General features: G+C 38.5%; 2 protein-coding genes across 2 annotated transcripts in view; one reads left to right on the top strand and one right to left on the bottom strand.

Annotated features, from left to right (window-relative positions):
- Positions 1-701: 701 nt before the first annotated feature.
- Positions 702-5,553, top strand: LOC308706089 (uncharacterized protein; the record flags this gene model as incomplete). The annotated part of the gene is made up of 2 exons (XM_081391473.1): positions 702-1,784; positions 1,914-5,553. The coding sequence occupies 2 exons, from the start codon at positions 702-704 to the stop codon at positions 4,425-4,427; spliced, it is 3,597 nt and encodes a 1,198-aa protein (XP_081247599.1). The 3' UTR covers positions 4,428-5,553.
- The window catches only part of slc23a1 (solute carrier family 23 member 1), an 11,743-nt gene continuing 2,640 nt past the window's right edge, over positions 5,288-14,390 (bottom strand). The window contains exons 2-14 of the mRNA XM_081390974.1: positions 12,207-12,377; positions 11,944-12,101; positions 11,774-11,862; positions 10,117-10,184; positions 9,843-10,024; positions 9,632-9,752; positions 9,285-9,441; positions 8,937-9,084; positions 8,002-8,107; positions 7,624-7,753; positions 6,407-6,550; positions 6,212-6,307; positions 5,288-6,080 (exon numbers count right to left, since the gene is read on the bottom strand). Of these exons, the coding sequence (XP_081247100.1) occupies positions 5,827-6,080; positions 6,212-6,307; positions 6,407-6,550; positions 7,624-7,753; positions 8,002-8,107; positions 8,937-9,084; positions 9,285-9,441; positions 9,632-9,752; positions 9,843-10,024; positions 10,117-10,184; positions 11,774-11,862; positions 11,944-12,101; positions 12,207-12,377 (1,824 nt within the window). The 3' untranslated portion in view covers positions 5,288-5,826. The remainder of the gene's footprint in view (positions 6,081-6,211; positions 6,308-6,406; positions 6,551-7,623; positions 7,754-8,001; positions 8,108-8,936; positions 9,085-9,284; positions 9,442-9,631; positions 9,753-9,842; positions 10,025-10,116; positions 10,185-11,773; positions 11,863-11,943; positions 12,102-12,206; positions 12,378-14,390) is intronic.

Below are 14,390 nucleotides of genomic sequence, written 5' to 3'. Positions count from 1 at the left end.
TTGCCTGTTGACATAATTCTTTGACACTTTTTCCTTGACTTTTCATTCAGATTTAGCATCTCAGTGGAATTTAAACAAAAACGGAGAAGATTTTGGATTGTTTGGATCAGGTGAGTGAAGTTTTTCATTAGAGATGAGATGGCTTCAAGCACCAGATCTGCAGCTGTCTTTCTAGGATACACAGTATTTCCCTTGACAAACACTGTTAAGTCACACACAATGGAAACAATGCTGTCACATCACAAATCAAATGCATGAGATTCTAAGCAGTATTTTTAGGGTGTAGCTGCTACAAGTAAGTGTTTAGAAATATTCCTTTATTATACAAATAATATATAAATATAAATATACTACAATATATAAATATATTTTCGGTATAATTTAAAGCATCTAAAAATATAACTCTTATATATACAGTAATATAACTTATTTTTCCTAGACAAAATCAGTTAGACTCTGGACATGTGATTTTATGTTTCATCACTAGGCTTGATGGAATCATTTCTGCTCTTGCACTTTAGGTCTGACCTGCACATCCACCCCACACTAGGGTGTCCCGCATTATTGCATCAGGAATTTTCAGGCACTGCAGAAGGAAGTGAGGAATGTCTATGTCATCTTCATCTATCAAAGAAAAAAATAGTCCATCTCTCCAACAAAGAGATGAAGGGAAAAGTGACCTAGAGCAGACTGATGATATCATGGATGATTCGGCAAGTTCATACTACACTGCTTTTTGTTCTCTGAGTGAGTACAGTGATGCTTCAGAGGACAGAACACAATCTCTCTCTACAGAGCATCCTACTGAAGGTGGCTCATTTGAGCTCTTGGATTGTGCTACCTCTATAGAAGGCATCACTTCAAGATCCTTTATCAAAGCCACCACGCTATCACAGGACTACGAAACACAAGAAGACAAAGGTACAGAAGTGCTGCCTGAGGTGTCCCAAGGTGAACTGGATAAATCTTCATCATCTGAGATCATCATAGAATTTGAGTCAAAACATCTGCTGACGGGTACAAATGTGGATTTGCATTCTGTAAATACAGCCTTTAGTAACCCCATACAAAAGCAGGATAATTCCAACAGGTTTAATTTATCAGGAAAAGATTCACCAGTTAAACCGCAGGATTATTTTGGAGGCAGCGAGACTGTTTTTCACACTAACATTAGAACTGCTGAGGAGCACAGCTCTCCAGAACCCAGATTCACTTCAAACACTATTTTGATAACGCCTGAGAGAAATCAATACAGCAAAGGCAGGGAACAGGAGCATGGTGGCACAGAGCCAAAGGAGTACCACGCGATACAAAAGCAAAGACCCAGAGAAGGTCTGATTGCACCTGGGGCTGAATGCAGGCTTGAGAGTGAGGGACATGTCCTGGGTCATGTGGGAAATGAGGGGGAGGGGCAGGCTAGAGGGGTGAGTTGCAGAAAGGAGCAGGCTGAGCTGTCAGTCAGGTCTAGAAATAGAAAAGCGTCTGCAAACTGCATCTCAACACTCACAGCCAGCAAGCAGGAGTCAAGAATCCCGCCACACTGTTATTCAGAGTGTATCCCCGCAACCAGGCACCAACACCAGCTACAGAGTCTTGCAGATATTCGGAGGCTGGAAAAGCAGAGCCGGCAAGGCGTCTGGCAGTCCAAACCACTCTCCCGCACGCTGTGTAGCAGCTCTTGGCAACCCTTTCACTCTACAGACAATACCAGAGGATCAACCAGCATGGGAACAAAGCTCGCTGAGGCCAGTAGGAAGGTGGGGGGCCTTGTTAACCTGGCCCAGGTAAGATCTTCCTGTTCTGAAACTGACTACATGCATGTTTTCAGTTCAAACTGTAGGCCCTCAAGTCAGCTTTCTACTGATGCAAATGACAACATTTGGACAGAAGATGTTCTTTCTTTCAAAATGCAGATGCATTCAAACACTCAAAACACATCTGTTTGCTCAGAATCCAGCAGCTTTGAGTGTGTTGACGTAGCATTGGAAACCACAGATGAAGTAAAGCGAGGCTTAAAGACTGTTCCCAAAAGACAAATCCAACTGAAGAGACGGGACGAAGCAGAGTCACACGTCAGAGAGAACAACAATCAACCCCTTCAGGTTCCAAACACAACTGTGCGTGCTCGAGACATATTTCAGCGTCAGCATAGCACCCCTGCAGCATTTAACCAGGAGTCCCACATGGCTAATCAAAAGTCAGTACAGGCCGAACGAAAGAAAAGGCTTCAGAAGTCATTTTCCCTGGATGAAACGTCCAGCAAAACCCAAATGGCTTCCTGCATCATAACAAGTGTCCTATCAAAAAAGATGCAACATGAAGAAAATCTTCGCACCTTGGATGTTTCTGATAAAGCTTTTGCGTCTACCAAAGTGAACAACAGGACTCCTACCACTGATGAATGCCTGTATTCATCTGGCAAGGATGTATATGCTGAAACTACCAAACTAACTCAAAGTGCTACACTTAAGTGGGAGGCCCAGACAGAGTGCGGCTCTGTTCAAAAGCATTGCAGTGTTAATTCTAAAACACAACCCAAACTGTTAAGCAAACATGGGTTAAATTCTCTTTTTAGTGGAACTGGCAGGTCTGAAGTTCAAGGTAGTGGTACTGAAATAGACCCTTCAGAGAATGAGAAAGCAGAGAAGCTAAGCCTAAGAGAGGAAGCGTTGCGACTGCCTAACCTGCGCCCTGGAGTGAAGCTATCCTGTGACTCAGCAAAGGGCAGAGCATGGAACTGGAGTGCAGCATCAAATGTAGACCTCAGCACACAGGCCTCTGTGAAAACCACACCTGAAGAATGCCATACAGAGCAAGGAATACATAAACAGCACAACATGACCCTAACCAATGTGCTGGAAAAGCAGGAGCAACAGGCTGGCAGCATGGAATGTACACTCAGCCCTACTAATATTGCATGCCTAATCTCTGATTTGGAAGCAAATGCAGTGGATAATACAATCCCCCGAGTTGACGAGGGTGGTGTTGAGAAGAAGCAGGAGAGTGACAGAGAGGACATCAGGTCACCAGGACAGTTTGCAAGCCTAGGTATGCAAAGCCAAGGCAAATTGAAAGCCATGGCCCCTGTGCATGTAGTAAGAGACATGAGGAGCCTGGTGAAAAACACATACAATATGCCCTTTAAGGGCCCTGGGGAATTAACCAATGGAATAGATGGGAGTCTTCCTTTGTTTCAACCATCAATACACACTCTAAGCAACAACAAGAGTGAAGGAAAGGGAAAGGGATACAAACAAGATGAAAAACCCCTGTTGCGGAAAGTCACTCCACCTCTTCCACTGGACAGAAGGAGAGATCACTCTGCACCGAGAGGATGCTCAACGAAGGTAATGGCTCATGTGGAATCAAATGACAAATGTCATACAGTTGGATTTACAAAGGTCAGCCAAATTAGTGTAACCAAGGCAAACAGTTGTGCCTTGTCAAAGGCCTCAGAGACACAGGATAGCCAAGTCTGCATGAGTAAACCTGTTGTTCTAGTCAGCGATGCAGTCTTGAAACAAAAAAACAGGACAGACCTGGAATTGCAAACTAGAGAGGAGGCTTCTACTGAAGAGCCTACAAAAAGAGACTTGACCAAAGCAGAGCATGAGATGACCATCAGCTCTGACAAAGATCAACTTCTCCCAGTAGCACTACAATATTGTTCACCCACAGCAAGTTCTGAGCAACAGGACCATGGCAGGATAACCAGTGATGGCCTCCAGACACCATGCCTTCCTCCCAGGTCACAGAGTTCAGTGGGACCTCTGTCTGCTTGCGTCCTAACAGTTGCTTCAGTTCCCTCATATTATTACAAACCCAGTCCGCTGGGTTACCAAACAATCTCTCCTCATATTGGAGCAGTTCATGGCTACGTTCAAGGGCCTGTCTTGTTTCAAACCCCTCTTTATAACCAGCCTCCTGCATCAAACAGTCATACCCCTCTACTGAGATCCCTCTCTGAGGATGGAAAAGTGCTAATCCAGCCAACAGATGGTTCAACCAGTCAAGCTCAGAACAAAGAAGCAGGGCTAAAAATACCTTCTCCAGAAAGCCAACACAACACAATATTTGTTGCTCCCATGAGTGGAGAGGCTAGGCTTGGGGCTGCAGGTGTGCTGTATCCAGAAGCAGGAGGAAGTACAGCAGTAGGACAAAACCCTCGCCAACTGTTGCTGGACCCGGAAACTGGACGCTATTTCTATGTTGACATGCCTCAGCTGCCACAGCGCAAGATGCTGTTTGATCCAGAAACTTGCCAGTATGTTGAGGTCCTACTGCAACAGCAGACCCTTCCCAATGCTGTTTTGCCCACACCTTGTGCTATACCCTTTGCCTCTCTTCATATCCCACCTATGTACACCCCACAGTGCCTGCCTTATATACAGTCACATCCTCAGGTGTTCCCACCGCCAGGACCATGAAACCTGATGGGACTTATAGACTGTAGAAGATAAGTCATGCCCAAGGATCACATTACTCAGTGCCTATTTAATGCTGGATAAGAGCTTTTTATAAGCAACTGATTGAGTGAAACATGATGACCATCTGCTGCCCAGGTCTCAAGGCATCTAAGCTGAAAGCATATTCTGTTATCATTGCACTCAACACTCCTTACTTCGTAAAGGCTACCTCTGGACTTGGCAACTGAGTTGGGTGAGACTGATTATATCTGTTGAAATGTTGTAAGATGCATATGCATTCACACATACAGGCTAAATAAACAGAGCAGAGGCTTTAAAGGGTAGAAGGGCTCAGGTCACCTCTGGTATTGGCAATTGAGACTCACCAAGGGACCTAAGTGTCCTGAGCTTGTTTAGCAAGTATGACAAAGGTCACTATTTTTATATTTACTAAATGGTAGTTTGAGCAAAACCATGGCTCAATTTCATGTAAACTATGGCTTACTTAAAGGGATAGTTCACCCAAAAATAAAATCGTCATTTATCAAGAAAGAAGTGTGTGTAAATGATGACAGAATTTTCATTTTTTGGTTAACTATCCCTTTAAGCACTTTCTGACAACACTTTTTGTAAATATATATAAACAGCATATTAATGTCTCAAATGACTGAACAATTTTGATGTAAACTGCTTTTAAGCTGAATTTGCCTGAGAAATGTTGTCCATTCTGCTACTGACACCTTTATAAGAGCCATTTGCTTCAAATCACAGAGCCGTTATTTGAGATTTAGGCTGTATTGTTGACTATATATAACTAATATTATTACCCTTATTGAACCTAATAAAGTGTTACAAATAAATCAAAATTGACATGAGAAAGACAAATTTGTATTATATTTTAATACAAAATAACTTAAGCACATCTTTGTCAAAACCCAATATCCACATGATAATTTGTCTTATGGCTCTTATAGAATACATAATACACTTTTTAGTATTTATAAACATTATTAGTTACAATAACATGTATATACATTATGATTTATGTGTATTTTAAACAATTTTCACCACTTTCTTAAGCTAAACATTTCTGAGCATATTTTGTTTAGTGTTAATCACTTGCGTATTTTGTACACAATCAAGATGTAATAAAAGAAAAAGAAAAAACGGACCATTTTCTTTTTATGTCATTTCAGTAAAATATCTGATTCTTTAAAATTAACTCAAATTTCACATTTGGTTGGATGTCAGATGAACAAAGACCCTTTGTCCTGTTCATCCAAGTTTTACTTCAAATATATGCACCCATTTTCTAATATAACATTTTTCGTATTTGTTTGTGATGCAAAACGAAACAAATAAAAAATTTGTGCGACAGCAAAATTGGTGCTCAGTTGTGAAAAATAAAATAAAAATCAGCCTAAATTTTGGTGCAGACCATTTCAACTGGAGCATCAGTCACACCTTTATTTATTTTTATGTCCTCCTCCTCATATTTCCGGCATGATGGCTTAAAGCCCTGGAAAGTGGGACAGATTGGCAGGTAACGCATGCAGCCCAGCTTTCGGACCAGCCCCATCCCAATTGGAAAGTCATAAGTGTCCGCTGTTACTGTTCCTGCTCCTGAAGAACTCTCAGCTGCCCATTCTACCAGACCTCGCTCTTTTCTGGTGCCTGCACACACAATGTAGACATGTTGAATGTAGAACAGCTTGCGTGACTGCCTGTTTGTAAATGTACACTGCCTTTGTTCTCTATTTATCTAATGAATTTGTATATTATGAGTCACTCTGTCAGATGCATACCTGGGATTGTGTTATCAAGTACAAATGCTAGGAATCCCCCTACAAACATCTCTGTTGTCAGGAGCACTGTGATGATTTGGTCCAGCTCTGCCACACCTGTTAAAAACAATCAAAAGAACAGTAATAGGTGACAACATCCACAGCTTCCTTGCTGCAAAAGAAAATATATCAGAAAACACCATCAGACATATGAACCTGTTTTAATGCTGCCAGGATGAGTGTCCAGGTAATTAGGCAACATGAGGCCAAAAAACATGGAGAAACCCAGAACAAAAAGATTTCTGGAGGAGTTCAGATCCACACTCTGTAGGTTTGACAGTCCAACAGCTGTGATCATACCTGTGTACACACCAAAACAGAAAACAAGTTTAAAACTACACAAAATACATACAGTATATAGGCCACTAGGGTTGGTAAGATTTGTAAAACAGTTTTTGAAAGAAATCTCTTATGCTCACCAATGCTCGATCAATATAGTGAAATATATATATATATTATATATATATATATATATATATATATATATATATATTGAAAACTATTATTACCACAACATCCATTTTCTCTTTTTAAACCTGTAATTCTCTAAATACTGTAATTTATTCCTGGGATTCCAAAGCTCTTTCAAAAAATCAGTCTAATATGCTGATTTGGTGCTCAAGAAATATTTCTTATTATCAGTGTTGCTTAATATTTTGTGAAATCCCTGATACATTTTTTCAGTATTCTTTGAATAATAGAAAGGTCAAAAGAACAGCATTCATTTAAAATAAATGATAAATGTCTTTACTGTCACTTTTGATAAATTGAATGCATCCTTGCTGAGTAAAAGCATTAATTTCTTTAACAAAAAACAAAATTTTTTGTTTTTCAATTTTCAATGGTGGTGTGTGTAACTAAACGATGTCTGGTCCCCTAAAAAAATTTGTTTGAAATACAAAATGAATTCGTGGGATGCTTTCAACTTGAATGTGAACTCTAAAGGGTGGAAATGTGCACCGTTAGGCCCTGTCCCAAATGGAACAATAAGCCCTCACAATCTCTCTCTGCATCCACACTTTTGTGACGTAATGCTGCTTTGACTGTTGGGTAGAAGTCTGCTGCAGAGCTCACTTCAGGGCCAGTTCTGCAAAAGTGCACATTGAGGGCGCATATCGGCTGCAAAGGGGTATTTGAGATCACCTTTCTGAAACCTAAAATGACAAATAGTACACCCTACGGTCTTGTGAATTTAACGGACATGCGTACGCGGCAGCCATTGTCCACGGGTCCACAAAACCGCATGTACACATGAGGTGTGCCATTTGGGACAGGGCACTTCCTAGGGAGTTTCTGGGCTCTTTACTGACACCCTGTGGACAAAGCTGTGACAAAACATCGGCAAATGCAAATAGGTCCAATAAGCTCATTACCAAACAGTGTGCAGAACATTCCTCCAAGGACAGGGTCAGGTAATGAGGCAAACAGGGCGGTGAACTTCCCAATAGTTCCCAATAAAAACATTATGCCTGCTCCATACTGTATCACCCTCCTACTTCCCACCTGTCGGAGAAATCAAGACACCAGAGAAACCACTGCTTGTCACAAAATGAGTGACGACACTGAAAACAGAGAAACCGAGGAGACAACAGGAGAATTGTGAAAAGTGTATCTGTATACACCTGATATCAGCTTCAGTCCCGGAGGGACTCTGATCGGTTGTCACAAATACAGACACTAGAACTGCATTTACCCAATTCTGTCTATATACACTAGTGTTACACAGAGCCTAAGAGCTCACACTATCTCACCTTTGTAATGCCAAGCACCCCTATGTTAGGACTGGAAGATGTTGATCCATTTCCTGTGCCCAGCAGCCCCGCTATGATACAGCACACTCCTTCTGTAAAGATCCCCCTAGAAAAGAAATGTATTCCTTATACATAAACCATGAAAAAACTAAAACCACTAAATAATATATATATTTTTTATATATATAATTACATTTTTGTCCTTGATTTCCACTGATGTGGACATTTTTTATTTAATTTTTATGACCTTTTATGACCCTGAGAATGAAAAAAAAAATCTCTTGCTCCTGTGATTTTAATATTTCTATGTTAACACTGTGTCAATTTTGCTGTCGGATCACGTGTAGTAGTGACACGATAACAAAATCTGAGCTGCGATGTGGCACTTCAACTCAAAATCAGACTGAAATGGTCAGGGACATTGTTAAAAATGATCTAATTCAGACACTCTTCCCTATAATACTGGTATTCTTCAAAAGGATATGCAGAGTGATAGGTGCTACACACAGCCAGGAAGAGCTATACAGTTTACTATACGCCTTCTGTCGTCTGGTTGATTGTTTATACTTTTCAGCAAGTAAAAGGCCTTTTAGTATAATTCTAAAACATCCCTCTTCATGTCTTGGTAAACTTGTCTTTTTGCTGTGAAATCTTTACCGATTTTTATAACGTAAACGTAAGAATAACTTTTATATTGTTGGAAATATTCTAAGATGAACATTTACTGGACTGAAGTAACTTGGGTTTACTTAATTATCCATTCTTATTTTTTGAGAAAAATCATGTTAAAATGTGAGTATCAAATATGATACAACTGGCTTTTGAGGATGTTACAGCATGTTTTCATACTCATTTGAATTATTTATAAAAGGAAAATCTGATTTCTCATGATATGACCCCCTTAAAAAAAGTGTTCTACTTCTTCTTGTTCTTACCTGTTGATAGCGTGCACAGGAGGAGGAGGAGCTCCAGAGAGGCGAGCACAGGCATAATAATCCCCGATAGACTCAACAATACCAGCTAAAGTTGCACTAAACATGCCTAGCACTCCTGCTAACGTCACTGTCGGCAAACCCCACTGACCTGTGACACACACAAAATCAAGAAAATGATCTGATTTGGAAAGAGTTTGGCCATTGCTCCACCAATATAATTCCCTTCTAATCGTTTTACTGTGGAAAACAAAATTCAAGTCTTAGATTAGGTATAAGTCATAGTGACATTTTCTGATAAACAAGCCATTATAAATCATAGGTGTTACAGGAAGCAAGCAAAGTCCTTACATGGATAGGGGAAACGAAACCACGGCGCCCGGGTCATAATATCGCCCCGGGAGTCAGTGCGAGCCTTGTAGCCGTACCGATTTGGGTCATTCGGCAGCACATCCGTCAGGGTGAGAATATAGCAAACCAGCCATACCAACATGATTGCCATGATGATCTACTGAAATCAGGATAATCAGTTACTAAGGACAAAATGTTCAGAAGTGAGCATTTCAGTGTGTAAATGTGTTGATAACAAGCGCCACATGGGGTAATGTGAACTTTGTTCTAAGGCCTTTATTGCTATGTTTATATTATCAAAAGGCAATATGCATGATGATGTAGTTGATGTAGCTGGGGGTTCGTACGGGAAACATCTTGAATATTTGCACATGTGTGATGTGACAGCCTTTTTGTCTGGAATAGCTGGGGAAAGGACAAGCCCAGTTCCTCAAATATTGAGCGAACAAAACAATAAGGAAGATGCACCTGGAACGACAAAACACACAGATGTATTAAATCACAGCTAGTCTAGAGATAAATGAGCTTGAAATGCATTTAAAGAGTTCAAGAACTCACAGCAAAGACAGGCCCCAGTGGCTGCCAGCACGGTCTCCCGCCGTCTGGAAGACAGACAGGCCGATAAGGGACACTGTGGGGGTGACAGTCAGGGGCCCGATTGAGTTAAGCAGGATCCCAGGGATTCCAGCGAACCCTATGACCACCTCAATCAAGCTGGACACAATAATAGCGCCCTGAATCTATAGAGAATTGACACAAACACGCAGGTCAGGACGCAGCACGTTACGAAGGCAGCGATAACTGGTTCAATCTTTAGACATTAGTCACGCACCTCTCGCATTCGTGGTTGCCAAATATGAGACGTGTTGAGAGGAATAGACCAATTTCCGTAAATCTCCTCTGTGAAACCCAAAACCATGGTTAAGCATTAACTTCCACACAGCTTGACCTGCACAATGTGGAATGTAAATAGATTCTTAATAGACAATGCTTCCTTGAAGAGGGACTGATTTACTCACATTGCACAACTTTTTTTATGTAAACTTGATTCTCGTTGCCTTTTCAATGAGAGTACAATCTTTTTAAGACACCAAGTTAAAAGCAGTTAAACTTTTAAAAACATTTCACGAGACGTGCAAACACTTTCAATTGTTGTGCTTGGTCTTGCTGTTTTGGTGGTCTAGGGAGTTTGTCACCCCAAATAAACACTTGAGCAACAATTACTGCATCCCAATTCAGAGGCTGCATCCTTCGAAGAGTGCATTTGAAGGCCGATTGTGTCACCGCGGTGCGACGAAGGCTGTCCCAATTCGAAGGCTCCTTCAAATGCGGCCTCCATTTCCCGTGAAATGAAGAATACAACAGATGGATCCTTCGTGGCCTTGCCTACCCCAGAATTCATTGCTTGACAATGTTAAACGTATTAGGTTTCAACTTACTCAAATATATAAGATACAAATGTACACTTTGACATATCTTACTAAGATGTGATTATATATAGTTTATACTCTTTACAGAAATGGACCATGGTGAACATATTTAAAAGTTTGTGAACCCCGTTTTGTTTTCAGACAGTTTAATATAACTTCCAAAAAAGTCATTTAACAACGCTCAGTCCCACCTTCGAGTCCTTCGAAGGATGCAGCCTCTGAATTGGAGCACACCCAATGTTTCAGTAACCACAGTTCATCTAGAATGGCGTAGGTATGACGTCAGAACCCGGAAGTCTAATTCGCCACTAGTTTCTTTGAGATTATCCTATGGGGTTGGCAATAACTTGACAATACTTTGACGTTTTGTTCTACTACGTAAACAGCACACACTCAGACCTAAACTGTCTTATATAGTTACTTATTAAAAACATACACTTTCAAAATAAAAATGAAAACTGCATCAAAATTCGCATGGGGTGTGTGCCATTTACGTTGTAGAACAAAACGTCAAAGTATCGTCAGGTCATGTTTACCACAGGCTTTATTTTACACATGAATGGAAAAACCCCATTATAAAACCCAATAGGAAAATCTTGATGGAACCAGCGGCAAATTATTCTTTAGCCAAATAAATGCTTGCAAAGTATTAATGTTGACCTGAGGAGGTTACCATACTACAGTAGTAGACAAAATATCAACAAAATGGAAAATTAAAAGGATAGTTCACCCAAAAATGAAAACACAAACGAAGATATTTTGAAGAATGTTGGTATCCAGACAGTTGAAGGGAGCCATTGACTTCCATAGTATTTTTTTTCCTACTAATGGAAGTCAATGTGTGCCGTCAACTGTTTGATTACCAACATTCTACAAAATATCTTCTTTCAACAGAAGAAAGAAACTCATACAGGCTTGTAACAACATGAGGGTGAGTAAATGATGATAGACTTTTCACTATCCCTTTAATCTTTGGTTTGTGCAAACGTAACATGCCTAAAAGCTTCCCCCACTGATAGTGATTGTAAAAATTCACACGGTGTGTAACACTATTTGTACCTTCAGGAGGACATTTCCATCTATCCAGCCTCAGAATTGCCTGAGCAGGGATGAGAAAGGCAAAAGCACTCGCCTGGAACAAAGGCAACCTGATCATGGCACATAAAAACATTCATACAGTGACAACTAATCACATATTTCTGTACTGAAGCACGCATTAAATAACTCACCTGACACCAAATGTAGTTTGTATGAGCGTAGTGATCCCCACACAGGTGAAGATGGTGCCCACTAACTGGCTGACAGTGTACTGGTCCTGCCCCACACACATGGCTTCAGCCAGTAAGAATGGTACAGCAATAGTTCCACTGAAGCATGTCAGGTAGTGCTGGAGATCCAGAGGCAGAACGTATACAGATGTAGGAGGGTTTAGATGGGATAGGGATGTTGGGTGAGTCAGACTTGAAGAGAGAAAAGAATGTTAAAAGTGTACCTGCAGTCCTAGCAGTATGCACAGATACCAAGGCGGGACGTCCTCGATTCTGTAGATCATATCAAATCCTGCCGCCTGATTCGGACTCCCATCAGACACCTTGGCCAGGTCAGCAGGCATCTCCTGTAGCTCTGTACCATCAGCTGGAACAACTCCATCTGAAGGCGGGAGCTGATGGAGAACAAACACACATATGAATCATGCATGACAATAGGACTGTGTGCACAGCTTTTGATGAAGTGCATTAAACAATCTGTTAATACATGTATACAATACATACGCTTAAATATAAATTATAAACTTCTATCTAAAAAAAAAAAATTCTTTACATGTAAGACAATTAAAGTCAGAACTTTCATAAAATATGTATTGGTATCAGTGCTGTTATTGTTAACTGAAACTAAAATCATTAAAAATAGTTTTCGTTAACTGAAACGAAGGTAACACTTTACAACAAGGTTTCGTTTGTTAGAATTAGATAACTACATTAGTTAATATGAACTAACAGTGAACAATATTTATACATATTTGTTGATGTTAATCTGAATATTTATTAATACATTTGTAAGATCAAAGGTTGTATCTGTTAACATTAGTTACTGAACTGTGAACTAATATGAACATTTTTATTAACTAACACTAAAAGAGGGTAATAAATGCTGTTAAAATATATTGCTCATTGTTAGTTAATGTGTTAACTAGTGTTGCCTTATTGTAATTTTTTACAGACATAGTTAAAATAAAATATAAATATTAGATGAAAAACTTAAAGTTAAAGATAAGTTGAAGTACTAAAATTATTAAACCTAAAAATGTAATAAAAATAAATTAAAGCTAAATAGAAATACTTAAAAAATTTAAATGATAACTGAAGATACAAAAAATAAAAGCTAATTCAAAATATAAATAAATACCTTAATGATATATAAGTAACACATTGGCATATTGGTATCAAATATACAGTGTATATATATATATATATATATATATATATATATATATATATATATATATATGTATATGTATATGTATATATATATATATATATATATATATATATATATATATGTATATATATATATATATATATATATATATATATATATATAGATAGTAATTATAGTAAAATAATAGTGAATTTAAACAATTTTAAATTACATAATACAGGAAAATTTACATTGTTTGCATTTTCAAAGAAGCCAAGTTCAAAAGTTGGCAAGTTACTCTCTCATTTACCATTTATAATTCACTTAATATTTAATATTTAACTACAGATAATGTATCTAACTGCAAAAGACAGCAAACAGACCCCACAGTAAAGTCAATGATACTGAATATGAGCGGCCTCCATTAACCAAATAATTAGTAGAATTCACTAAAACAAAAACAAACTTTTATATTTCAAATATAATTCGGTTTTCTTTCTGCTTTTTAAGTGATAAGTTAGGCTGTAACAATTGGCATGTTCTAGTTGAGTCCCATCCCAGTTTTTTGCAGGGTAGACATTTCATTGATACGCATGACAAGTTAAGTGCTCAATTAGGTGTTAAACCAGAGACAACATGGGGAAAATTAACAAATATCACGACTCATCAATAAACAGCCAGACCATATAAGGCTATGTCACTATGAACAACAATGCAGATGCTATTCCAAACAAATATTGCACACATTGTACCAATGCATACTGACAATAGAGCTGAAAACAAGCATTAAAAGATTACAAAATGAATTGTCATAGCCTTGCTAAGTTTGGATGATATATATATATATATATATATATATATATATATATATATATATATATATATATATATATATATATATATATATATAATTACTGAACTTAAATAAACGAGCTTGATAAAAATGGTCATTCTAGAAGAAAACAGAGATCATTCTCTAGAAGGTCTTTGCATCTGAACTCTTCATATATACACACACACACACACACATACACACACACATATATATATATATATATATATATATATATATATATATATATATATATATATATATATATATATATATATATATATATATATATATATATATATATATATATATATATATATATATGTGTGTGTGTGTACCTTTAATATTTTTTTCAAAACCTTTTTATAGTCAGCTTAAAAGTTGGGTTGAGAAAATAATTACAAAAGTGATGGAAACAGTGCAAAG

This window comes from Scardinius erythrophthalmus (genome assembly GCF_964197995.2).
Source record: "Scardinius erythrophthalmus genome assembly, chromosome: 17".
Classification (NCBI taxonomy): Eukaryota; Metazoa; Chordata; class Actinopteri; order Cypriniformes; family Leuciscidae; genus Scardinius; species Scardinius erythrophthalmus.
The sequence above is the reverse complement of the archived record's forward strand: the minus strand, read 5'-3'. Positions and strand labels throughout refer to the sequence as shown.